At 42.1% G+C, this 27,865-nt stretch overlaps 1 protein-coding gene across 2 annotated transcripts in view; it reads right to left on the reverse strand.

Annotated features, from left to right (window-relative positions):
- Window positions 1–31: 31 nt before the first annotated feature.
- Window positions 32–27,865, reverse strand: part of actn3b (actinin alpha 3b) — a 33,854-nt gene continuing 6,020 nt past the window's right edge. Inside the window, exons 2-21 of one of the 2 annotated variants that reach the window (XM_073475118.1) lie at window positions 12,503–12,617; window positions 12,201–12,320; window positions 11,462–11,548; window positions 9,862–9,949; window positions 9,588–9,666; window positions 8,815–8,896; window positions 8,290–8,375; window positions 7,976–8,068; window positions 7,149–7,379; window positions 6,501–6,648; window positions 5,901–6,051; window positions 5,223–5,331; window positions 5,001–5,141; window positions 3,911–4,093; window positions 3,201–3,335; window positions 2,603–2,782; window positions 2,373–2,519; window positions 2,016–2,081; window positions 1,723–1,881; window positions 32–1,437 (exon numbers count right to left, since the gene is read on the reverse strand). In XM_073475118.1, the coding sequence (XP_073331219.1) occupies window positions 1,279–1,437; window positions 1,723–1,881; window positions 2,016–2,081; window positions 2,373–2,519; window positions 2,603–2,782; window positions 3,201–3,335; window positions 3,911–4,093; window positions 5,001–5,141; window positions 5,223–5,331; window positions 5,901–6,051; window positions 6,501–6,648; window positions 7,149–7,379; window positions 7,976–8,068; window positions 8,290–8,375; window positions 8,815–8,896; window positions 9,588–9,666; window positions 9,862–9,949; window positions 11,462–11,548; window positions 12,201–12,320; window positions 12,503–12,617 (2,559 nt within the window). In that variant the 3' untranslated portion in view covers window positions 32–1,278. Of the gene's footprint in view, window positions 1,438–1,722; window positions 1,882–2,015; window positions 2,082–2,372; window positions 2,520–2,602; window positions 2,783–3,200; window positions 3,336–3,910; window positions 4,094–5,000; window positions 5,142–5,222; window positions 5,332–5,900; window positions 6,052–6,500; window positions 6,649–7,148; window positions 7,380–7,975; window positions 8,069–8,289; window positions 8,376–8,814; window positions 8,897–9,587; window positions 9,667–9,861; window positions 9,950–11,461; window positions 11,549–12,200; window positions 12,321–12,502; window positions 12,618–27,865 lie in introns of those variants that run through there. The other variant, XM_073475119.1, reaches the window with a different exon arrangement.

A 27,865-nucleotide genomic window follows, 5' to 3' on the forward strand; every position in this document is an offset into this window, starting at 1 on the left:
AAGATAATAAAAAAAACACAAACAACTTCTGTTTAGTAATATAATTTTCCTTTTTTATTCCAAGTTGTGGTTTTTAAAATTTAACTGTGTGAGATGAGTTATTGTGGCATGATTACTGATGACGGACAGAATGAATGATGGAGGAGAACGGAGCACAGATGAAACTGTAAAACATCGAGTCCACTCGCACTGATAATCATGGCCGACCTGTCAACGGGACCAACACCCTATTTGCTTCCTCACTGACGTAGGCCTGCTACGGTCCCACGTTCAGTATCGCTTCTTCATTTTTGACTTTCCTGAAGCCCTGTTGTCTCTCGCTGCTCGACACCTCTCTCTAAAATCACCTCGTTAAGTTTAGGTGAGGTGTGTGGGATCGTTCTCTCTGGCCGGAGCAGTTTGTCTTTCTGTCTTCGCTCTTTAAGTCCAGCCATGGCCCTCACTTCGTCTATATTTACCCACAGTGCTTTTTGCTTTGAGTCGCCCTCTCTGCCTGCTGTCTTCATCTTATTATTCAAGGTTTCGGTGCTCCCGTCGTTCACCCTCCGTTTCTTTCCTGAGCTTAAAGGCTTTAAGATCTTCAGGTTACATCTTATCAGGTTTCACAGTGTTGTGGTTTTTATTTCTTTTGCGTTTCGTAGCACCTGATTGGCTTTTTGTGTTTTTGTATGATTAAGTGAGAGTCGGGGGACTCGCAAAGACAGCGTTTCTAAACTTCAACATAGCATGCATCTGCACAAATACTCAACCAACCAAGCCAACTGACCAACCAGCATTTTTATCACGTTCTCTTCTTTAATTACCCTTCTACAAAAAAATATGTCATCTGAGAGAGAGAGAGAGGCGGAGAGCAGGAGGCTTTGCTCAAAATAACTCCAGATTTTCTTTTTTTCCTCTCGCCCTCATTACCTCCTTCTGTTTACCGTCTCCTTAAGGCAGGTATGTTAATATGTATGCTGCTTACATAACTTCAGTGCAAATACCCGGCACATTCCTGTTTTTTTTTTTAAAAGGCACTCTGGCAGAAATGAGGGACAAGCCGACCCGTCCAAACAGCTCTAAGATTTGAGCAAAGCCTTCCACTCTCAGCCTCTCCGGGGCAGTGTTTTTGTTTTTTGGGATGGGAGGGGGAGAAGGGGAATAAAGTTAAGATTTGAAAGAGGAAAAAATGATAAGAACAAAGAATATAGAAGGACAGTGGAAGGGGTTTCGATCGCTCTCTCCACACAGGAGAGACGGCGGGAGCTGGGAAGAAGGGACGGGAGGAGGAGAAGCGGTTTATAAGTCGCTCTCTCCGTACAGGGCGCTGGAGAAGGAGATGTAGTCCAGGGCGCCGCTGGGGCATTCGGATCCGATGTACCTGGTCATGCGGCTGATGCAGTACTCGGCCTGCTCAGGTGGCAGCTCCCTGCGCAGCTCGTCCACTGTGATGTAACTCTGGAGGAGAGAGAGAGAGAGACGGAGGCAGGGTGTGATTATAGAGGAGATTTGTAATTTTCGCTGGAAAACAATCCTACGAGAACCCGACATGGACTACAGAGCTTACAATGACGCGACAGTAAAGACAAATATATATTTTTATATTTCCGTTTCTGCTGTTTTTAAAAACAGATCCAGGTTTCTCTAATCGCCCTTACTCTGGTTTTGTTGCAACTGCTCTGGGATCTGTCATACCGTGACATCAGATAATAAGCAAACACGATGCTGCACTCGTCTGCTCACCTTGTCTGAGGCCAGAATCTTGAAGGAGGCCATGACCTGTTCTGCGGTGTCGGTCTCGGCGGTCTCGCGGGTCATGAAGTCGATGAAGGCCTGGAAGGTCACCACGCCTGTGTTGTTGGGGTCGACCAGGGTCATGATGCGAGCAAACTCCACCTCACCCTGTCAGACAGAAGAGGATTAAATTAGTCCAGCATCAGTGTGGACTTAGAGAATGGAGGTAAAGCTCTGATCTTTTCTGTTCAGTTTCAACAAGTTAACTCGTCATGGGAGTCATTTTCTCCTGTTTCACGCACCAGATCGTAACCCATGGAGATGAGGCAGGCACGGAAGTCGTCTGGGTCCATCATGCCGTTTCTCTTCTGCAAAGGGAAACACAAGTTTGTTTTAATTATTGGAACAAACAGACAAGATCCTTGGTGCAGCTCCTTGAATGATCATTAAAAACAGCATGTTTTAATTTCTTACTCGTCCTAGAATAAGTCATGTGAAAACATGTCGTTGATTCTGATAAAAATAGCGATCTTTCCTGTAGTTTCTGTATCTTTTTAGACATTTACTATATTTAAAAGTTAACAAATAATCCCAGTTTGCGTTCAGATCTGAGCCACACACAGTTAGAGATTTCTTTTCAGGGTCAGTGAACGCCTCACCCTGTCGAAGTGGTTGAAGGAGGCTCTGAACTCGTTGAGCTGCTCCTGGCTGATGCCCTTGGCGTCGCGGGTCAGGATCTGGTTCTCCACCTCGTTGATGGTTCTGGCGATGGTGGTGAGCAGCTGCTCCCAGCCCACGCGGACGTGCTGTCGGCGAAGGAGAAAATAAACTTTCAGCAAAGACAACAAGAGGTGGCGGGCGGAGTCCGCTGAAGTGTAGACCACCGTACCTCCATGGTGTAGTTGGTGTGCTTGTTGTCGAAGATGAGGGACTCCTGGCTGAGCTGGTGGTCTCCCTCCAGCTTGTCGATGTTGGATTTGTAGTTGATGATGTTCTGCTCGTACTGCTTCAGGCTGTTCATCTGTTCCTCCAGGGAGCCGGCGATGTCCACGGACACGTGGCTGATCTCCTGCGGGAGCACACAGGCAGGAGACGGGACTCGTCATTCAGATCTTCTCTGAGATGGACTCGGGTTTTATTTGCTCTTGTATAATAGATGAACGTGTATATAGATCAATGTATTTTTAATGTGCTGCTCATTAGTTTCTCATCTGTTCATTCATTTTTAAATGAGCGATCAGGACTGACATGTATGAGCAGGAGCTATTTAATTGCCTTCACATAATCCTAAACTGTTTTTACTGAACTGTTGTTGCATTGTGTCATATTTTGTAGTTTCATAAGTGTCATTTTATTATGACATGTCAAAAGTTGTCAGTGTTCTTCATGCTCCCAAACTCTTAAATAAACACCTTAATTGTATTTTGGCAGCTGCAGGGAGAGAGAGACGAGTAAAACTGCAGGTCTTAGTGTTACAGTGACTTTACCTCCATCTTGGTTTGAATCCAGGGTCCGATGATGTTGGCCTGTGCAGCGAACTGGCGCCTCAGTCTCTCGTTGGCCTGCTGTCTGGCCACCTCCTCCTGGAGCATTTGGTCTCTGAGGGGAACAAGGTGCTTCACCTGCAGGTGGAGAAATCAAACGCACAGTCAACAGGAGTGTAGGAATTAGACCTTTTCTGTCAATTAATGTGAATGACTGTTACATTTTGATCAACAAAGTGCTGCTAGTTTACTTGAAGCATCTTTACTTTCAAATCTTTTTACAAATTCAATATTTTAGCCACAATTTACAGCCGAATATCAGCATCAGACCGTTTCTTTCTGTTGTTCTGGTCCAGCTTTATAATTATTTAATGATTTCCACAGAAACAAATCTATTTTCTCAGCACAGTCCTGACACACATCAGTGTTCTGCAGTTATTCTGATTTGACCTGAGAGCTCACAGCTGGCAGTATTCAGTGTCGCTCTAACCTAAATGTACTGAACTATTTCTGACCTGTCACTGTGTACGTACTGTACGTATTATTAGCCGGATGACCAAAAGCAGCACAGACTCTGAGTTAGGTTGACATTTCCTGTTTACACAAACCAGAAATAGACACCAACTGAGGCTGAGTTTCTGATAAATTATCTATAATGATGATGAAACATTTATCTTCCGGGTCTCTTCTTGGGTGCGTTTGATTTGACTCACAGTGTCCCACTTAGTGCTGATGTCCTGGGGGGAGAGGGTGGTGTAAGGGTTGATTCCGGACAGCTTGATGCCGTAGGTCTGGGCGATCTTCAGGATCTCGTTGTGGATGCCCATGGTGGCCATGCGCTCCTTGTCGGCCTCGGGCAGAGTGGCCTTGAACTGGTCGTGAGCGGTGATCAGACTCTGGAGGAGAACGGGGATAAAGAACAGTGAGATGCAGTGTTGACGCTGAGTTTTTACCAAATGTGACTAAAGCCTGTTTTGCTGCTCGACTGATTTTAACATGGATGCAGGGCAACATTTGAGACCTTTTACCAGCGTTTCCCATTTATAGAAATGTTTGTGTGTGTTTTGCACAATATCTTTCATTTGAAAGGACCGAGAAGTCTGCCAAAACGTTGCTTTTATGTGCAGCTGATTCACTCCCAAGTCAGAAACAAATTCGCTGGCACGGTTAATAAAGTACAGTATCTTCCCGAGGAAACGCTGATATCTCTCCTCTTTATTACCGACACTCAGAGATTTCTGTGAGTGCAGACATTAAGGTTTAGGTGAAGAACCTTCTGTCTTTAGTCTATATTTTGTGCTTTTCAAGACACAATTTGTAGGAATATGGATTTTATGAAGCATTCAAGTTTTCTTCACCAACAGAAGGACTACATGTGACGAGCTCCAGGGGGATTTCTTGAAAGACGCGACTCCTCCATCTCATACCCAGGAGATCAGGAATGTCTTATTTTAGATGAGGTTAGAAAATATCAAGCACACACTTCAAGATTCATCCGGCAAAAGCTACAAGATTTGGTGACCTTTTCAGAGATATGTAGGAGAGGAGGAGAAGAGCGCTGCATGAAAACATGAGCTGGTGTAAATGTGATTAGTATTGAACAGTATTGGTTAATTATCTTGCTCTGACAGACACTGTTGTGAATTGAATCCTTTTTTTTCTCTTTTCTATCTTTATTTTACTTTGTGAACTCCAGAGCTCTTATAAAACTTAAAAAACTACTTGACACAGGCCTGATTACAAATACAAAACAAAACACTGAGACAACATTAGAAATATATTGAGGCTGACGCTTGTCTTTACCTGGATCTCCTCGATGCTGTGGACAATGAACATGTCCTGCAGATCCTCCATGGCTCCGTCCATCCAGTTGTTGAAGGGTGCCGCCCTCTTGGCAAACTCCAGGTACAGCTGGTCAATAGTCTCCCACAGCTTCTCCACACGCTGTAACACACAGAGAGGGTTAGGACTCATGTTACCTAAAACAATAACTTACCACTGCAACCTGTCACTAAAGATCTTCACCTCCAGGGAGTCCCTCCTCTTCTGGGTCAGGGTGCCCAGGTTGTCCCACTGGTCACAGATGCCCTGGCAGCGGGCGTTGACTGTGGCAGCATCGTGGTAGTCCAGCTCACTGGAGGAGACAACGGCACAATCAAACATCTATAAAAACTAAATGTATAGCTGTAATAGTTCTCATCTCCTCTCTCTCTGACCAACTTTTCCCAAAGTTAAACTCGCATTTCCCCAAAATATCCAGAATCTACATCAGAATATTTGTTGGCATTACACGCTCTCGATTTTTATTCTGTTCTGCTTTTTGAGGGTCAACTGAGAACACTTTGCGTATTTAATATCTGCTTTTGAAGTAATGAATGATTGAAATTATGGGCGGCACGCATACATTTTCAGCTCACATTATACTGTATATAGCATCAAAGGGATCATCTTTAAACTATCTGTGGAAAGAAACAGCCGGAGGAGTGGTGAGGAATGAGGAAGTGGTGAGATCAGAGGTCCTTTCATCTTCTTATTCCTCTCATTAATATGCTTTCCACTCATCTGTTGCGTCTTTTGTTCTTCACTGTATTCAGCGCGCTCTCACGACCATCTCTCGGTCGCTCACTTTCTCCTCTCCTGTCCCTCCTAAAACCCTAAAAACACTGAACTCAGAAATGATGTTGTACTGTCACGGCGTCTTACTTCAGCTCCTGGGCGATGGCAGCGATCTGCTCAACTCTGTCCTGGTGGGCGGCGAGGTCGCTCTCGAACGCCTCGTGCTTCCTCATCAGGGCTCTGATCTCCATCAGGGAGGCCGACTCGTAGTCCTTCTGAGACAGCAGGTCCTCCTTACCTGAAACACACGGATGCTTTCACTACCTGATCTTCACAGACTGCAACCTTTTTAATTCATACAGCTCTCACTTCAGTTTGTCCTCTGATCTCTTGTCTTCCCTCCACTGGACCTTTTCTCTCGCTCACTGCAGCATTTTATTATCCTCACCGATAGTTTATGGCTCTGTATCATTATATTATACAGCTTTAACCTTGAACTGCAAAAAACATACATGGACCTTAACCAACTGAGCCACAAGCACATCCTTACAGATCTATTTCCTTATTCTTGTCATCTTAATATCGTATATTTTTCCCTCTTCTGATTTATTCCTTAGCAACCCTTTGTCAAGGGAAAGCAAAAGTAATTCTGTGTTTGTCCGTCACTCTCCAATCTATCTGGCTTGTGTTTTTCTGGCTGTCTGAGGGGAAACCACACTCAACTTCACACCTTTCTGTAGTCCCTACCTCCAGTCCAGGACTCGTGCATGGAGCACTTCTGCTTGAACTTCTCAGCCAGGTGGTCGAGTCTCTCCAGGCGGCGGATCTCGGTCAGCAGCCACTCCTCGTAGCCCTTCTCCACCTGCTCCAGACCCTTCCAGGCGTTGGCAATATCCTGGAGGAGACAGAGAACAAGACCTCTCACATTTTTATCGACGCTTGTTTGAGAGAACGGAGTGTTCAGAATGTGAATAATGAATGTATGCCTTGAGAACATTTTAATATCCATGTAAATTTCAGAGAAATTTGAAATTAGTTCTCATTGTTTGCAAATGAAGTTCAGCTTCTATTTGCATTTCAAACCCAGCATTTAAGTCTGTAAAATGTCCTGTGCTCAAGTTTTTCTTCCTCTCAGCTGATACTTTTCAATCCTTTCCACCTTTGTTCATTATAACCTGCTGCTGTTTTGTGCAGACTGTGTCTGTAGTTATGCGAACTGTCTTATTTTCCGTTGGATCACAAAGCAGGTGGGTTGAAAGGATTTGATAAGCTTTAAGGGATGAAAAAACAACATAGTGGGGGAAGTTATCCTCCAGCTGATGTCAAAGCCTGAAAATCTACAACTATGCTGTGCAGCAAGAATAATAAGCCAAGGTAAAAATCCGTCCTGCTCACCGACACCATCTTGCCCTCGGAGGGCATGAAGGCGGGCCTGTTGCTGAGCCTCAGCTTGGTCTGCAGGGTGTTGAAGTTGATCTCCAGCTGGCACTTCTCCTGCACGCGGGGTGGCTTGTGGATGCGACGGTAGTCACGGAAATCCTCCAGCTTCTGCTGCATGGCGCGCATGGTCTGCTCGGCCGCGCGGTTCTCCAGCCAGGGGATGGTGCGACGGATCCACTCCAGCAGCTACAGAAGGACGAGAAACGTAAAGATTTAATGTCGTCTGTGCTACTTTTATATCCTGGATATAATTTGTTTTGCTTAAACCCGACTTTGCCGAAGCTCTGTCATGTTTAAGTCTTTATTTCCCCCGTTTTTTATTTAGAAATGTATTCATTTCACAAGTATCACTTCACACAGTATCAGTACTGGTCTGGCACAAAAGGTCTGGCAACAAAACAATGTTGATTTTAAAGGTTTAATGTACTTATGTATACTTACTGGTGTTTTATGCAGGATTTTAGGATACAGTACTTTGGATTGCCTTGTAATGGCATTATTCTACAATACATTTGCACTAGTTCTCTGTATAATCATCACTTCTGTGTGCCGTAAATGTTCATTGTTCTCAGCTATCTTTCCTGCAACACTTTCACTGGCCTTATCATCATACTATTGATTTCCCTGCATTGATTTTGGAGCCGTGTCATGTGAAGTCAGCCGGAGGATCGGAAAGTTTAGAGCGAAACAGCGAGTTTAAACATTAAAGTGTTGTTGCAGGGGAGGATGATCAATGCAGGACAGACTGAGTGTGGGCGTATTTGGTTGCAGCGGTTTCTCACCTCACTGGCCAGCTTCTCGTACTCCTCCATCAGTTTCTCATTCTCCTGGTTGACGGCCAGCACCTTGCAGATACGGTTGGCAGCTGTCTCAGCCTGAGAGGAAGGGGGGGAGATAACAACTTATAAACATTTATAATCTATTGTATATCTCACATTTATTCATTAGGGGTTGCTGTTACATCATGTTGGTGTTGTTTCATGTATTAGCTGCTCTAAACAATTAAAAGGTGACAACATGTTGACTGTTACACACAAACCCTCGTTCAAAATATTCAAATATATTAATACAACATAAAAACAAGACGTCATCTGACCTGTTCAGCACCAGCAAAGGCGTGGTAGAAGCAGGAGACGTAGGTCATGATGGCTTTCTCATCAGGTTTGGGTGTGTTCACAATATCTGAGGGTGGAAAAAATGAAATATAAAATATTTTAAAACAACCATCCCTTGTGATTTGTTGTTTAATGTTCCATATCTTGTATATCAGCGTTGTTAGGTTTGTTTTTTAATATATACATACATGTTCCTCACTGGAAAAGAAAAATGACTAATGAGCACAAAGTAAAAAACATGACGAGTTACTTTTGTATTTACGAGTCATTTTAGCCATTCTGCCAACAAAGAAACACATTTCTGGAGGTCAGAACCATCAGTGCTTCAACAGACGCTTTTAAAGCGATTTAAAATGCATTCATTTTTTAATGCAGATGGTTGAATTTGAAGAAAGAAGGACCTCTCGTCCTTGCACCATCTGCCATCATGCATTGTTCTTTGCTGCAGTGGAAATAATTGGTACTACAGAGCTTTGTCACTCTGTTGTTTCAGGGTTTTGTTTCACCTTCAGCATCAAGCATCTTGGGGATGTCCAGGAACTTTTCAGCCACTTCGAAGGCAGTGTTCAGGTTACCAATGGGGTCGTCCTGTGGGGAGACACAATTACCGTCAGATGCGTAACATGTATGACCGGAAAACCACAAAGAGAAGAGGACGAGTAATAACAGCCGGTGTCATGAAGAGAGGAAGGGAACAGAGATGGGATTCATACAGTGTATTAAATCAGTTTTATAATGCAGTGTCGGCTTTGGCAGGCAAACAAGTGCGTGGATTTGGTTTTTGTTTCCTTCCTACGTTGTTCTTCATCAAACACCTGTCAAAAAGTTTTTGGATGGAGGATGTGTAAGCTCTCCTTTTTGGACTACTGTGAAAGGGAACACTTACTTTATTTCTATTTTTGTAAATTAAATATTCACAGCGAAATATCAGCTATCATCCAAAAGAACTGGTACCGACATCTACTTTTAAAATCCCACACGGTTATATCACTTAATACTACTGCAAATATGAGCTTTTGTATTTAAGAAAGATTTGACAGTGCAACACTATATATTCACTGCATTATAAGACGACAGGCACACTGTTCAAAGCAGAACATAGTCAAATATTTTCACAGATTATCACTTGAAAACTAAGAACTGAAATAAAAAGGACATAAGATCCTTGGACAGATTCAAGAAGGCTTGATTATCCATCATCATAATTCAGTACGAAAAGAGAAAGTGAAGCACATCAGAGGTGGAAGAAAGGAAATAATAGGAAGGAAGGACGGGGCACCTTTCTCAGTTTGGAGTAGTCAATGAGGTCAGGTCTGTGTCTGTGGATGAGGGCACACAGAGCCAGGCCGTCCTTCCAACTGAGCCGCGAGAAGAGGAGGAAGCCAGAGTGGAAGGTGTGAAGAAGGAGGAAGAAGAAGAAGAAGAAGAGGGGAAATGAGGGCAAGGAAAAGCAACAAGATAGGTAACAAAACAGGATGAGGAGGATTTGGAAAGGAGTGGAAAAAAAAACATGGTGAAACACTAAATGTTTTTTTTTTTTATTTTACACCCACCTGATGTGGAAGTTCTGCACGTTCACATTCCTGTAGGGGGCAGTCTTCCTCTGGCACCACAGCAGCAGACCTTCCTTAGCAGAGGTCTCTGAAAAAACAAGTAAGGGAGGGAGACGGTAAGCATTGTAGCACAGATGAAAGAAAGCACATTATTTTATTCAAGCGTTATTAGAAGAAAAGGAGGGTCATTTCAGAAAAATTGATTCTGACAGGTGGACTGAAGTGGATAAATCATGTCAAGAAACCCCAAAAGAGATTCTACGGTTGGAAAATGAGCGGATAATTGTGTGTGTAGCTGATTCATCGCTCTGTTTATAGTCAACAAACTTTACTTTTGAAGTCAAGCTAGTGCATCCGGTGGTTACAAGCTTTCCTGCACCGGTGAAACTTTATGGAGAGGTTAGAAGGAGGTTGACGGGCAAAAAGGAAGTTAAGCTATGACAGCAGATGATATTGAAGAGCCGGAGCAATAAAAGGAGAGTTTAAAGAAGATGACTTGAAGGTGAGGGTCAGAGGTGTGAGGAAGGACCGGGTGAACAAGGTCCGAGTCTTTATAAACAGCAATTTATTGTGAGTTGCCCTGCCTGACAACACGGAGGTTTAATGAAACGACGTGAGGTGCAGATAAAGTTCAGGGAGATTTGATCGACTGAATGAGTCGTAGAGGACGATTCACTGCACGCAAGGATGCAACTGATCACACAGTGCAGTAAATGTACATCACCTAGTTTTAGTTTTATCGAACCATAATAAACGTGCCTGACGCCGTGTTCACACATGTGACTGATGCGTGCAGCGCGTGTATAACTGAATGTGTTTTTGTGTGAAGACGACTCTGTGATGTTTGTGCTTTTCACCCCCGACGTGGGAAATTTCTTGACTTTTATGCCACTTGCAGACAGACGAAGTATTCAGTAGAGTCCTGTACAAATATCAAGTGCAAAACTGACTCTGTTCCACTTTATGAGTGTGTGAGATTGTGATTGACACAACAAAGACGGATTTGAAACAGTTTGTTGTGCTCATATGACAGAAGTGATGACTGGAGTCAGACAGCTTCAATACTGTTTGTCAAATATTGTCTCATGTGATAAATACGAGTGTTTTAATTGTCATTCTAACATTTAAAAGGGATATTTCGACTTTTTTGACACTTTCCTGCCAGGTGTTAAATGAGAAGATCGATACCACTCTCATCCCTGGCTATGAAACCTGAAGCTACAATCAGCTGCCTGTTAGCTTAGCTTACCATAGCATAAAGACTGGAAACAGGGGGAAACAGCTAGCCTGGCTAGTATACCTTTGACCATTTAACACCTTAGCACAAAAACATGTTACTTTAAGTTGTTTTAAAGCTGCTACAGGGAACTTTACTTATCCGACCCAAATAAGTCAGAATTCGACCTGGTGACAGGCATCATCATTCAACATAATAACTATGTAGAAACAGCCAATCTTCTTGCTGATGGTCTCATTTGCTGATGTACGTCATACATTGGGATCAGTATTAAAATCAGACCGTTTCATAACCAGTAAAAGTTTCTTCCAGTACATTAAAATGATAAATTAATATACTTATTTCATGTAAACACACACACACCTTCCACAGAGATGTCCTGGATGGCGAAACGCAGGATGATGGTCCAGATCATACCAAGAGTCATCTTCACATTACCGTCAACAATTTCTGTAAACACAAACACACATATATATCAACACATGATAACAACAGACATGAAGTAAACACCTCAAAGCAGGCCTCTCAATCATGACGCACGCTGGAACAAGTTTGATTTCGTGCCTTTTGAAGCTGTCAAGACAAACTGAATTTCACGCGGCCTGAACACTGAAGAGGAACCTTGACAGCGATTAAAGTGAGGAAAATTAAAGTCACACGCAAACATGGCAACTGCTTTTGAAGTGATGTGAACGTTGCACAAGCGACCGCTCAGTCTTTATATCCCACCGAGTCGGTTTAACCTCACAGTCGAGCATCATTTGAATTATGTATCCAACGTAACAAAAATGCATAAAAAGTATCTTCAAATATGTATATAAATTAAAATATTTTAGCATACATTAAAACACATATATTGCAGCTAATTCCTCATATTTGTTGCCAGTTGGGTGATCTGAAGTGTACTTTCCTGTCACTGCCAACTCATCTGAATTCTCCCGACGCTGTGAACTTCACCAGCCATCTGGTGCCCAGAAATAGTTCCAAGAAAATGCAAATACTATGTGACCTTGGTATATTAATTAAAAAAAAAGACGAGTATAGGTAGCAGGGGGAGGATAATAACAGAGCAGGAAGTTGTTAATCAAAGCAGGACTCTCACCCTCAGCACCAATAGACACCAGTTTCACGCCCTTGCTGCAGATGAAGTCCAGAGCTTTGTTCACGTTGGCAATCTTGTGGAAACGCATCTTGCCTTTGTCGGGTTTGGGCAGCCTCTCACCTGAAAGACAAGGACAAAGTTTACCACAGCTGGTACGAAAATTCAATTAGTCAACTGCAACAAAATAAGAAGAGTTTTCCAACAGCATCATATCATGAATGAATAAAGTTTATCATCCACAGCCACTCAGTAAGACAACATCAAACGTGTGTGTGTGTGTGTGTCCTCCAGTGTAAATCCACCTGATATGACCTCCAGCAGCAGCATGAGTTTGAGGCCATTTCTGAAATCCTCTTCAATGTTCTCGATCTGTGTCCCGGCCTTCCTCAAGTGGGAGTTACACCAAGCTGTGAAGGTCTGAGAGAGAGGAGACAGAGGAGAGGTTACACTATATGTCACCCATCTGACTGTGTGACAAATACGTTCACACACACGGACAGCGAGCACCACAACTTTACCTGCCACACACGCACACAAGCACGGAAATTTATAACGCAGCTTGATGTTTCCCTTTGGAGCGCGGGGTCAAAACTGCTTAGCAAAGCTTGAACTGTCCACTTCAATCTATGACCTTGCTATTACTGCAGCTGCTGGTGGTGAGACACAGCGAGACATTTATGTCAATTTGATGGCCACGGTTGACTCAACAATCCTGAAACAAGTTGAAACTGACATCTGGTTTATTTTTATATTTTATATATATCATATACGTTTCTTTTTCTATTTATTTACATCATTATTTAGCTAGAAAATGTTCTTTTCCCTGTTTATATCACTTTAAATGTAATATATTTGCGCTACAACACTAATTCAAAATTTCCCCCTGTGCTATCAGAACATTTGACCATTTCCCGTCATTTTGAAGACTTGACAACTAATTAATCAAAAAACAAACAGATTTATCAGTAATAAACTAAATGAAGGAGTGCACCTCTAATGTGTTTACTTGAAAATCATTAGTGTTAATGGCAGCAATATTAATTATGTGGAAGCGTTTTGAAAGTCACTTGGCCTGCTGGTTGCTATTTGTCTGGATTATTTTGGTGAGAGAGAAGCATTTCAAACATTTCTCATGGGGGGAATGTAGTTTTCTCATTTAATTACTCAATAGGCTATTAGTAATGGCCAACAATAGCCCTGTCGTCATCTCTCTCCCTTTCTCCTCACACCGACTCTGACTCTAACACACTCAACATCACAGGTGCATCACCTCAGGTCATCAGCTTACAGGTTGAAATAAAAAACACCAGCCCCACTCATGACCTTGAAATTCACTTTACCCGTCTGTTTGGGTGGAAGGAAACATCACAAGTAAATGAAGACATTTAATCAAACCGTCTTCACCTTGCAGAAAGATTTATAAAAATACATTTTAATGTGGTTTAAAGCATTAATGCCAGTGAAGCTGTCTGGATTGATCTCATAAAAAATGAGTGCTTCTTGCAGTATCTGTTGTCCTCAGCTGCTTCGTACTGTAGAAAAAGCTTCAGCGTCAGTTCATTAAATCCCTGCAGCTCTACGCAGGCAGCAGGACAGATTTGAGAGCTGCGGTGCCGCTTCACTCGACCATCCGCCGTGTTTACCTTCATTAAATCACAAGCAAATACACCAAACATGCTTCTACACTTGGTATTCTGCCTGGGAGACATCAGATTACTCGGACTCATTAGTGCTGTGCATCATGACCTCTTTCCAAATTATTTTTTCATTTTCTCTATTAATTAATACGTTTTGTTCTGTGTGTTTACATCTGCACCATCCAAACAACAGAGAAGGCCATTATGTTAAAAGTACAATATGTAATTTCTGCCACTTGGGGGCTCTCTCTCAAAATAAAACAAAAGGCATTTGAGCCTTCGCTTTAAGTTTGGTATCGTTCGCCAATTTCCCTATCCAGGAAGCAGCGAGGGAAATGAAACGCACCGTTACCTTGAGTAAACTCGTGGACTTCTCTGGGTTTGAACATCGTTGGAAACATTTGGGATCATGCTAGTACACAACTCAACACGATATTTAACAAAAGGTCCAGTTGATGTTAGACACTTGAATTCCTACACATTATTTAAACCGCTGAATTGTATATCCTCCCCAGGCTTTAAGCTGGAGTTGGTCATTCAAGTACAGCATGATCAGTCTATTAGTGTAACAGCTCTAAGCCAGGACGTTACCTGCTATAAAGTGCTATTTTTGGTCCTAATTCTGTGTTGTGTCGAGCATTTTTGCAAGACTCGCTGCTGCGTCTTTCAAAAGCCAGATCTCTTGTTTTAGAAACCAAACAGCTCATTTGGTGACGCTGCTGTGCGTAATGGGCTGAGAGCAGACAGTGATGTAAATGGCTCTCAGCGGCTGAGTGCTTGCTTTCGGTCTGTCTGGAAAATTGCCTAATGGCACCGGCCGTGCACGTCGGGGACAACTCAATTGGCTCCATCAGGCCATTCAATCAATCGCTGAATGGTATTTTGAGAGGCTTTCATGGTGTTTAGCTTCAAATGTGTGCGTTCAGACTCACGAGTGTGAGTGTGTGTTCAGGCTGCTACTGTAGAGCCAAAACTTTGCCAGGGTTTGGAGGATGTGTGGGTGTAGAAGCAGAATAAGTACATGAGCTGAATAACTAACTACAGATGATGGTGTAGGCGGAGTGAGGAGAGAGAGACAGAGACGCAGAGAGAGAGATGTATAAATTAGCAATGAAACAGAGGGCGAGAGCATAAATTTTCCATTTCAGCAGAGCGCATTAAACAATCTAGAAATCAAAATGTACATGTCCTTGTACAGTATGTGGGTGTAAGCTTGTATTCGTGTCTATCGCCTCGCACTCGAGCATGACTGTAGCTCTACATGGGTGGACGGAGAGGCAAAGCAGCAGAGACAGAGAGGAGATGGGGACAGAGAGAGGGAAGAGAAACCACACAAATGCCCGAGTGAGAGAAGACAGAAAACACAGACACAGAGGCCACACTGTCAAGAAACACTACATCTTCACATGCACTGAAACCTGAAATGATTGTTTAGATGATTGATAGAAAATATAACCATGTTCCAGCTTCTCAATTCTGCTGATTTTCTGTTTTATGTGGGGAAAAACCGGATATTTCTGCGGTTTTGGGTTGTTGGTTGGACAAAACAAACAAGTTAAAGATGCCTCTTCCATTTTTTTCAACAACTTTGACATGTTGTAGTCCAGAGCTATTCAAATGGCAGCTGTGTGCGCCCTTCAACAACCTCATTCTGGCCCTTTGATGCTTTTATTATCACTTTCTAAAGGCTAAGTGGTCCATTCATTCTTTATTTCAGCTGCCAAGCACAGAAATAATCTTATTTCATTAAAAAAGTTTCAACCCAGGCTGTTTAAGCAAGGGGAATCATCCTATAGAGACACCCACCGCAATGTTAAAATGACAACTTTTTAAGTTAATTTTGCTACGGACACTTATAAATGCCGGACTTTTACTTGTGATAATATTTTTATATTGTAATATTGGTACTTTTACTTTAGTAGAATCTGAATACTTTACAACATTTGCACAAAATTTGGACATAAAAATACATTGTCAAGCCTGTGGTACATAATTCGATTTAAACTAATTTTCTGAATGTAAAGGCCAAAGAGAGACACTTGTAGGAAGAGAAAAAGAGAGGCGGCCAAGTGGAGAAGCGAGAGGAGTGACAGGAATGCCCAGGCTGTGGTGTAATTTGATGTAAGGGTCTGGAGAGCAGAAGAGGCCGCCTGTCCAACCAGCCGGGGTCCCAGCAGGTGCTCCTCTCCTTTGCCATGCATGACCAAATTTAGACAGGCTCCTAATCCAGCGCACACAGGCCACTGGGCCAAGCCAGAGAGGAGACGAGGAGAAGGTATAGGAAGGAGGACGGAGGAGCCGAATAGAGCTGGGAGGAGGGGGCTAAATTAGGTAGAAGGAGGAGGTGGGGGGACTGAAGAGTTGAGGGAGGGTGGAGGAGGGCTAAATCGGGTTGCTATGGGACACCAAAGAACAGCTGAGAAGGCAGGATTCCTGAGGTGAACTGTAAGAGTCCAAGACGGAGAGAAGAGGAGGAGGAGGAGGAAGGAATGGATTGAAGAATATGACGGCGTATAAAATAATAACTCGAGAAAGTGTGGGAAAGACGAGAGGGGTGAAACCCTCGCCAACATCAAAGGAGAGCTGTTAGAAACTAAACTGGAGGTAATTGAAATCAAGGAGTCGCTTAACCTAATAAAGCCGACGTAATGCAGAATTCATTAAATCCAAAAAGCTTAAATGAGCACCGCAGGATAAAAAAACAATTATCCGTCATACCTGCGATGGCTTAAGCTATTATTTCTATTTCCCTGCATGTAATGCTCTATTATCTCATCCCCCGGGTTTGTTTTAATGGCTGTCTACAGAGTCCTACTGCATGAAGTCACCCTCCCACCTGGCATCGTCCCCCTCCCTCCTCTCCCCTCTCCTCTGTCTGTCCACACCTGTCGGTCTGGCCTGGCTCAGCTCGGTCTTTTTTACAGGTCCTTCTTGTAAAATGAGGTCATGGTAGCCCAGCTGAATGCCTGTCATAACTACACCCTCCCCCTCGAGAGGAATCAGGGCTGCTGACCCTCAATACAGCTGACACGCACATACACACACATCCTTCTTCCCAGTCGAACAGGCTCAGAGCTCTTAATAATGTCAGCTAGCTCGGCTGTTCATCAGAGAGCTGACGCAACCACAGTTCGGCCTGGAGTTACCACTGTTGGCCTCAGAGGGGAGGTCATGAGCAAGAAACAAATTTCTGAACAGACCTGTTCAATATCTGCACCTCATATTTCATCTCAGCAAAGCCCTCGTGTAGTTTGGTTAGAGCAGAAACTAATATCTCAAAGTGGAAGATAATGTGAGAGTAATCTGACGCAGAGCAAATGATTGTTATTCACTGTTAGAACGAATATAGTAACGAGCCCTTTCAACTGTCGATTCATCTGTCAATAATTAACTAATCGATTACTTTTTTTGTCTATGAAATGTCAGAAAGTGGTGAAAAATGTTGATCCGTGTTTCCAAAGGCCTAAGATGACATCCTCAAATGTCTCGCATCGTCCACAACCCAAAGAAACTCAGTTTAATGCTACTGAGGAGGAAAGAAACCAGAAAATGTCAACTTCTAAGAAGCTGGAATCAGATAAGTTTGACCTTTTTTCTTAAAGTTGTTGGCGATTAATTCAATAGCTGAAAACGAATCAGTTATAGTAACCGTTGCAGTACAGCTGAAAGATCGAGACGTGTCAAATATAATTCACTGTGGTCTTCAAAATGAATTAAACATTTTGTTCTGCATATTAACAGTTACTGTACTTCTGGGAAGAACAGAAATAACACAAACTAAGGGCTCAACTCTGAAGTATCCTGATTAAATTATTGTTAAATCAAAGCATAATTATTTTACAAAACGGTTTATTTTATTCTGTTTTACGTATACTCTCACTGAAGTATACTCAGTCTGAGCTGGGAATACACTGTGCTCACCTGAGAGGTAAGTCTCATCACAGTGTGTGGATACAAAATGGCCTCCTGCTGTTGACCATCCTGTCATGCTGCTATGTTAAAGTCATGTACCGTCCGCCCTCTGTGGTGCCAGTCCAACACATTACACGCACACTGTTCACACACATGCTTCATCTGTGTCTGACCTGATTATTAGCCCGGAGTGAGTGCTATGTCAAGGTGCTCTTTACACTTACAGAGCTCAGTTTCTCAGACCGTCCTTTGACCCAGAAATTAAACGTCAGGCCTTACACTTCTGGATAATTACATAAACCTGCAGGACGGTTTTAATTTAACACCTAACCTCTTTCTTGCTATTTCCTCTCACTGGTGACCAGTCTTAAAGGAGTTGTGCTGATTTAATTGCAGAAGTCTTCAGTAGCTGATTTGCCTAATTAGCACCTTCAATCAGGAATGGATGATCTAATTAGGGAAATATGCTGGTGAAGTGTTTGTCTGGAGTGAAAACTTGCATACTGATCTGGCTTACAGGGAACACTGCCTGCACTTATCCATCTACAGTTCCCTGTTATCTCTGGAGAAGCTTTAGGCACTAGATTTGGTGCATTTTATTACCTATTGACACAAAGCTATTGTATGAGGTCCACGATACAGAAAACAATATGCAGAGCTTTTAAAAAAGGGCCAACTCTGAAGCACAGGGGGCACAAATTCACTTTAAAAAAATCTATAGTCATTTGTTTTATGAAGCCTGTATCATCTGAATTAAGTATCTCAGAGGGTCATCTTGTGAGCCCATGACTGACTAAGACGGGACATTTTTATTGCCGCTTTAAACATTAAGACCATAACCCCATTCTTTGCAGTGCAGTTCGTTTAAATAAAAGTCCTGCCGTAGTACTTAAGTTACACAGAGAGGCAGTCCAGTGCAGCCTCGTCTTCTTGTTATTCTGTTTTTAGTGTTGGAGCCTGTAAACTTATTCTTTTAGCTAGAGCCCGAACCGGTCTGGTATGGGCATATATGATAACTTTTCTGGGGGTATTTATTATTAAATTCCCAGTGGAGTTTACTGTTTCAGTGCACTGATGTAGTTTAAGACAGTAAAGTTCATTGTTAAACAAAAATATCATTTTTGGTAACGACATTTAAGCGATTATTGCAAAAAAAAGTGTTTATCAGCCAATATATCGATATGGGAATTATTTTAGCCCCTCCCTAATATTGGCCTGAAAATTGAGTATTGGTCTAAGACTATTTAGTTTAACAATGTACATATTATAATATATTATCGGAGCATCTTTTGATTATCAGTATCTGTGTTTTCTGTGTCCAATTGCCGTTAAATTAAATAATTTAAAAATGTAATACTTTGGCTGTGATGAAGCATTCTGTGGTCTCAAACAATGTCCCGCCCACAAATCTATCTCATTGATTACACGTCACAAATTACAGCTTATCAACACCGAATAATCTGAATCTGTCGTGGAGAGGAAGCACAAGGTAGCAGAAAATGGAAATACTCAGGTAGAGTACCTGAGAGTTTTATTGTTACTCTAAATTTATACTGGTATCAAATATCGGCTATCCGTCTCCTTGATTAGGAGCAATCGGTATTAAATATTGATCACTCACTTCTAAATACGTTATTTAATATACAGTGTCAATAACACATTATATATATATAGAAGTACTGCGAGTGCTTGATAATAAAGAAAAATCAATGCAGTTTTCTTTTTCTCTGTTATTTAAATAACGTGCAACACAGTGCTGTATGTCTGAAAGGGGTTAAATGAACAAACATCCAGTATATATACAGTATGTGTGCCTTATCTCAATATAACGCAGGTATTTATGTGTCACTGCCACTGTAAAAATAGTCTAGTGCCTGCAAGGTTGACGTGACTGACTCCATTCACACCTGTCTGCTACAGCTACCTTTGTCACACACCTGTTCACAAGTCACGTCCTGGACTGTCTCGCACACACACATGCCACATAAACAAATCACAGCCAGCTCACATGCACTCATAATAGCAGCACATAAAGACACTGTGCTCTTTTGTTTATAAGGTCACTGTCTGTGATGCATGAGGACACACGCAATTAAACATAGACCAAATCCAATTACAAAGATAAATGCTTCCAAAGGTAGATTGAGTGATAGGGATAAAACAAGGCTGTATAATTGGACAATTTATGCATAAATACTAACGCATTTGAGACTATAAACCTACTCTCAACACAGTATACACACACAAATTCAAAATAATCTTATAATTATGCTAAAAAAAGCCAAAACCTGAGGTCACTTATATTTACAGCGGCATGATTTTGGACCACAGCCACTTCAGTCCACCTGTCAGTAAGTAATAAGTGCTTGCACGGAGATGGAAATGTGCACCCTTCCCCCACATTGAAAAAGACTGCAGCTCCCATTGTCAACAAACCACAGGTCAGTAGTTATTAAAAACACAGGCACAAAACACAAAGGGCTCCAGCTCCCCTTTACTGTTATGCCTGCTCATCTCCGTTATTGGATTTTTAAGCAAGTTCACTCCAAAATGAAGATATCCAAATCCTAAATGAAAATAGAAGTTTTTATGGCTCTCTTATGCACCATTATCTATCTTTTTCATGTTTCTAAAAGCTAGCAGGACATAGTTATACTGTAAATAATATAACCATCCTCCACAGACACTTTCCTTTCAGAATTTATATATAATTCTGCAAATTATCTCGTTCTTTTAGGGTCGTTTTCATTGTCAGCTGACAGGAAACTCCTCTGAAAGTCACAGCAGGACACTGAGAGCTAACAGGCAGTGTAAGAAATGTAGCAGGCTTTGTTCATCTGTCAGCAGATAACAGAGCGGAGGGAAAGAGCATAATTTGCTCGTCTGTCAGGGCTGATGGAGTGAAACTGCTCCACTGCGATGCTCCTCACATCATTAAAAACGTCGACATATCAAACATATTAAAGAAAAACTAACATTGATACATGTGAGGCTTCTTCAAAAAGGATGCATCGACGATACTCAATCACAGATGCCAAGAATGTATCATATTAGAAAAAAATATATGCTGACATGTGAACATTTTTCTAGATTTGCACACATCAGAACTGTTTGGAAAACCAACACTTTGACAGCAGCACTTACGCAAGTCCTCAACCATAACACTTGTGACAGATTCGAACAGCCGCCCTATCAGCTCTGAGTGGACAAACAACACTCCCATCAACACTTGTCACGTCAGAGCGAGTGGCAACAAACAGAAAAACAGCAGGAAACTGGAAAGTTAGCTGTGTGTGTGACTTTTCAGATGGCCAAAGCAGTCGGTAGGTAGGTGTAGACTTTTGTAGTGCTGAATTTTATATTGTTGGACGTAACCTGGTCACTTTTTCTATACACATACAAAGGTGATATATAAGAGAGTTCAAGAGTAACACATACAAAATAAATATATACATATTTAGAAAACACAACTCGGGATGGGTACATTTTAGTCGACTAGTCAATTAAACATTGCTACCCTCGCCGTAATTGTACACATTTAAAATACCAATAATTTGCACTTTTAGCTGTTGTCATGTTTGGTAGGATAATGTGCAATGTTCATAATGTGCATAATTCAGGAGCATTCAAAATACAGTTTGCTTATTAAAGAATGTGATTAACAGCTTCAAACTGCTCTTATAATATACATAATAGTCTGGGGGGGGAAGTTTAACCATACAGATTAAATTTTGCTGAATTATGACTATTTACCAGCCCAACCAATACTGGATTTTTTTGGTCGATGGCGATATTAATAAATTAAAAATTCTGAAATATCCATACATCGGCAGATATACTCCCATTTTGTGCAGTGATCCCTCAAATGGGGTTATGTGACAAAGATAAGTTTCCATACAGGCTAATACTGGACCAACATATACACCAATACTGATATATCTATGATAGGCCGAATATCAGCCAATCATATCGGTCGGGCTCTACCGTTTACCGAGTGTTTTCTTACTTTTAGACTCATCGACTAGTCCAAAATGATTTAAATGTCTGGGAAATTAGTTGTTGGGAACATGTCTAGTACATTAGTACACTTTGTCTGTACTGATGCATTTTAAATCGCCACCAAAAAAAGCTTTGAGGTTTGACACCCTACACACATACATAAATCATGTTTGTTTTTCTCACTGACTTCACTTTCTCTTGTAAACAACAATCACCCTGAGTTCCTCCACTGAGTTTTAACAGCCGATAAAGTGACAGGACCATCATGGAGGGAGAGCGGAGAGGAGTTACAACACACAACAGGTGGAGCCGACATTTAGGATCCCCTCCCCTCTCCTCCCGACTCCTTCTCTTCTTCCCCTTGTGGGCTTTAAATACCCCCCTCAATCAGACCTGGAGCCCTGAACTTGGGTGCCACATGGACGATTTGGGAAAATGACATAAGAGCCAAGAGTTTACCCCCACCCACCCCATCACACACCTCTACCAGGCCAACCTGAACTCTGCTGCCCCACAGACTCACCTCTAATCCCCTCATAGCGTCTAAACAACTATTACACACATGGCAAAGAACTGCATGGGTAACTTCCGACCAACTTCCTGTTTTACTCTGGAAATAGATTCAGTGACGTCACATCTAATTTTATTAGTCTTCATTATTAACAGACTAAATCTGTGGTCTTACAAACTCAAATCACTATTTTTCTACACATTTTAAGGCCCATATCTGTCAAAATTAAACTATTGTCTAACAAGGAGATTGCTGACATGAATACACTGCGGTTTTCTAAAGTTATTCAATAAAAGTCAGTGGTTTGCTGGAGAAGAAATCGTTTGCCAGACGATAACAAAGACGGGAAGATTGGGAAAAAACCTCTCTGTGTTGGACATCATTTTTCTTTGCTGACCTTTCAGGGTTTTCTTTGTGCCTCTAAAAATTCAAATTAAACAACATAGTAGAGGAAAATTAGTTTCTGGTTGTACCCGCAACGAAAGCTGCATCAATCAATTCGTTTTCAACTGTTAAATTAATCACCAACTATTTTGATAATGGATTAATCAGCAGGTTTGAGCAATTTTTAAGAATATGTTTCCGGCTTCCTAAATGTCAATCTTAAGGCTTTGGGAAACACTGATCAACATTTTTTCACCATTTTCTGACATGTTATAGACCAAACAACTAATCCAATTAATCCACAAAACAATCAACAGGTTAACAGAAAATGAACATAAGCTTTAGCTGCAGGAGTACAGTCCCTGTAAACAGGTGCAAATTCAAAATGGAGCAAAAACTTGAGACGTTTAATAAGTTAGTGACAAAATTAGCCTTAAAAATTGCTATACAGAAAAAGATCCAGTTCGCTATTAACAGGAAGAAGCTCATCCAAAAGGTCACGAGCTAAATTAAAAACACAGTACTGCACAAGCATCGCATCAAACTAAACTGACTGAGCTTCACGGATGATTCAATTTGCACCAATTTGAGGCTTTATAAAAGGAATTGTGTTGCAGGAAATCCAGCTTTCTTGTATCAAATCAAAAGCTTACTGAATATTAAGTGAGCAGCAGTTTTATGTTACATTTTCAGCAGATAACTGTAACTGAATCACTCCCCAACATCAATTTATCAGCCTTGCCTTCCACCTCGTCTCTATGAAGGATTAACAGGCTAATATCCCAGAGACCCTGCTGACAACAGGGCCAACGCTGGCCTCCAACACAAGGCCCGAGTCCAAACCCATGGATTTATATCTGTGTTTAGAGGATAAAAGGCCTAGGACGCCTCTTCTAGTCAAAGTATGTGTGTGAGTGTGTATCAACCCTGTGCCAGATGCCACTGAGATATACTGTAGGCACAGGGGATTTTAGCTGGTGGGAGAACAGGTGGAGCAGGTGATGAAAGACATCAGCCCTCCACCCACAACCACAGCGAGAACACAGCTAATGTTTTAAAGATTTAGGGATGAGTTTTGTACAAACAGAACAGAATATAAAAGATCCTGTCTGTAATGCATGCCTCGCTGTGTTTACACATCAGATATCCCCCCCGCGCTAAAACAAAAACGCCCGCAGCATTTTAATGTGAACAGCTCTATGAAGACATCTGATTTTGATTCACATCACACAAGCAGGCACACGAAGAAGTCAACGTGCACACAAGGTTATACAGAAACAAAACGACCTGTGCCGGCACATCATCTACAACCCAGATACTCCGCTTATTTTCTGTCCACAGCTGAACAACACCGGGGAGCGGACGGCTAACCTGGTTCAGTCAATCACTGGTTTTGACACAACCATCTGTCTGCGTCGTCATATTAATTGCTTCGGCTCAGCGCGGGGAAACATTGTGTCCTGCTCCGCTCCATTATGCTGCCTTACATTGTGTTCCGCTGCCACGCGACTCCAGGTTGATGTGCTACCAGAATGATGATGCCTGCCAGAAATACCAGCCAAAACTTCATAATAAGCTCCTCCAGCAGTGTCTGTTTGTGTGTGTCTGTGTGTGTGTGTGTGCGCGCAGGTGTTCACTGTTCAGAAGCATCAGAAATGCTGACAGGAATCACAGAGCAGGAACGCGGTGTCAGATTTTTGGATTTATCGACGCCGAGAAGAAAAATGAACAAGAAGGGCAGGGCAGTGAAGGCAATTATTTAGAGAAAACAACTATCTACTTGTCGATGTCACAGTGTATTAAGTGGCATTTTGCTTTCTTTTATTTGATGTCGTTTCAGTTCACAAAGGATGCTGTGGGGCCAGATGATTTGTCTAGAGAGATTATAGTTAGCACATGAAAGGAGGGATAATTCTTCAAATGGTGGTTGAACTTACTCGTTCACCGTGAACAGCTAACAGGACAGCTCTGTGAGACAACACTGGGCATTATTTGTTTTCCCCAAGACAGTTTTGATTACTCCTGCCCTACTTTGCAGCTATGACTGGCTAGTACTCCTCTATGTAAGCATGTTGTGTCTGTGTTCGCTCATTTATGCAACTCGACCAACTCCCCACATCGGCTTTGTCCTTCTTTATACTAATCACCTGGCTTTCTAAGGGCTTTGTACCAGAAGGCTTTCTATAGAAAAGGTACATCACAGTCCAGAAGACACTGGCTGTTGTATCTTACACCTTTCTTTAAAGTCATGAACGAAAGCCTTCTGGCATAACAATGAGTAACAGCCAATCACAGCACAACACGGCGAGACTAGATGAAACTGTATGAGGAAAGAAAAAAATCATACATAGGCACGGTGGTGCTTAAAAAGGCTAATGTCAGGATGCTAATATGCTGATGTTTAGCAGGTATTATATTTACCTTGTCTACCATCTTAGCTTAGCGTGCTAGCAATGAAAACATTTGCCAATCAGCATTAAACTCTTATTACAGCTGATAAGAAAGCCGTTACTTTAGCAGATACTGCGTGTGTTCATAAACCAAAGAAACTTGATAAATTAAAATTATGACGTGATGGACAGAAATGTCAGACGATAACAGAATTTATCACAATTCATTCTGAGAATTTGCCACCAATGTCTGTACTTAATTTCACGAGAAGCCATCCAATAGTGGCTCAGACATTTCACTCAAAACTGCAAATGTCAAACTCGTGACGGTGCAACGGAAAAGGTCAGTGGACCTATCATCAATCCTTTTCCAAATTTTTTGATTTTTCAGAATAACTGAACCCGTGCTACAGAAAAGGTCAGGGGATCACCACAGTCATCCGGATTCATCAATATCTGACAATAACCGACACTGCCATCTCTGGAGCCATGATGCACGCATGGCTAAAATATGCCAACTTCATGAAGGAAAAAAGAAAGACATTTCTGGTATAACATAATGTATAAAGACATGGAGTTATTTTTCATGCCACTGTGACTTTAAATTTTCAGCGAGGTTGAATGCAATAACCTGATTTTCTGCTTGCACTGCACTCACACAATCACACACACAGCAGCATCCTTATCTTTCATTGTTCAGTCTACTGCTGCTATCACCTTCTCTCTCGTTAGACGAGTCAACAGATGAATTGACTGACTGCGTGATCGATGGTGGCGAATAAAGGTGAATGTACAGGTTCACGGTTGGCGGCGGCAGCATGCAGAGTCTTTTGTCGTTTAATGAGTCTCTGGGCTGCCGAGACTGACACGACAGACATAAATTGGTGTAAGTGGTTGTGGAGGATTTATGGCAGTGCGGCTGGCCTGAGAAGGAGGACGAGTTGGGGGGGGCAGGAGGAGGAGGAGGGTTGTGTCTAATTTCAGAAGGCAAGATCTTTCTCTGAAATAAGAGGCAAAACTGTCCAGGCAGATCTAGAGTCAGCTAATTCCATCCCAACAGGAGCCTTGACCATGAGGGCCAATGTGTGAACCTGCTGTCTATAGTAACACACAACCCAGCTACATTTCCAGGTATTCATTTCACCAAAAGAGCAAGTCACTGTTGACCTTGTGAATCTACTTCTGCCGCCATTAGAGAACCACAAAAAGGTTATTTGCTGCTCTATACGGATGATCATACACCTCTGATTTTTATTTGTATACTTGCAGTGAAACTGAAGTGACACCAGACTGACCACATGTGACTGCTGCTGTGTGCCTCGACATTCAGGAAGTCCTCATTTACCGTCCGCTAGCAGAAAGCTATCCTCACCTGTAGCATGCCTGAGGCAACAGCTAACAATCATCTTTCACTCTGTGTGAAACGGCTTGAACTTTAACATTTTAACAGCAAAAAATCCACACAGAATAGCAGAACATTTAAATGCTCCTATTAACTGTGAAGTAAAATGCATTAAGTTACATCTCAAGGTTAGATAAAGTCAAAGACTGTGCCACTCTGCTAACATTTTGTACTTGTGCTAGCGATGCTCTGAGAGAATACTTTTTAAGCCATTATAAAGAACATAATGATATCTCCATGACCTCAGTCCTATTATAAGAGACCCATCATCTCAGCAGACTTCCAACTGACGACTGTAACTTTCTGCTACCTCCTACCTATAAATATCCCCTGCAGGCAGCGAGCATTCAGACCCAACATTATGAGTTTAGTTTCCCAAAGACAGTTTGTGTCATTACTACAGGAACGGTCGGCACAAATGCATTCGAGTCAGACACCATTAGGACCTGAGGGGACTTTCTGTAGGTGTTCGGCCGTGTGTCATTTGCTACTGAGGTCACAGCGTGTGGCTTTCTGCCTCCTCATAAACACAAGTCTCTATTTTCAACACTGGCACCAAGCCTTGCACATTTATTTGTTGGCAACATTTTTTTTTTTTTGTTTAGATTGTCTGCAAAAACACAAAACTGTAATGGAAATAACACCACTGTCAACCATGCAATTTTCTCTAGCTAATCCAACCTTTTTATTCTATTTACAGACTCACAGGACTGCTCTGATCAGATCAAGATGGCTGCTCTCACAGCCCATCAATCATCATTTCTACTCCCCCCCCCGGATTCTGACACCGCGGTTGTATCATGTGTCTTCATTCGCCATTACTACACTCTGCAAGAACTTTTCTGTCTTCAAACTGCGTCCCAATCCTCATAACAACTCGCCCACGGAAGTCAACTCAACCCGCTTTGATGCTAACAAAATACAGTGTGTGGAGAATATGTCACACATATGCAGGCACATATATACTCCTCAGCCCTTCCTGCAGCCTCCCAGGGCTCCTGCGCCTGCACTAAAGCAGTTTATAGAAGCCTCCCTACATGGACACGGCTTCTGGAATAGCAACTGCTATTTGATCTGACTGCAAGTTCTCTCACCTCTCCACTTACGTTTAACCCTCGTACACCTACTCTCCACATGCAACGCACAACACAGATACAGCGCACTGCACGTCTTAATGCCATTATTTTGACACAATTGAGATAGTTCAATCATTTGTCATAAATTAAGTATAAGATGAGTCGCCTACACACACACGGGAACAAAGGAGGACTCCATTCCTGCCCTTTTTGTCTTGGGTTCAAGTGTTCTTGTCAAACCAATTTTTTTTTCCCCCACTTTCTTCTCACTTTTTGCAACTGTACATTTAAAAAGAACAAATCTCTCTTCTTTGAATTACCTGTTTATTATTCTCTTGATTAATCGAGTAGTTG

Source organism: Pagrus major, chromosome 10 (assembly GCF_040436345.1).
Source record: "Pagrus major chromosome 10, Pma_NU_1.0".
NCBI lineage: Eukaryota > Metazoa > Chordata > Actinopteri > Spariformes > Sparidae > Pagrus > Pagrus major.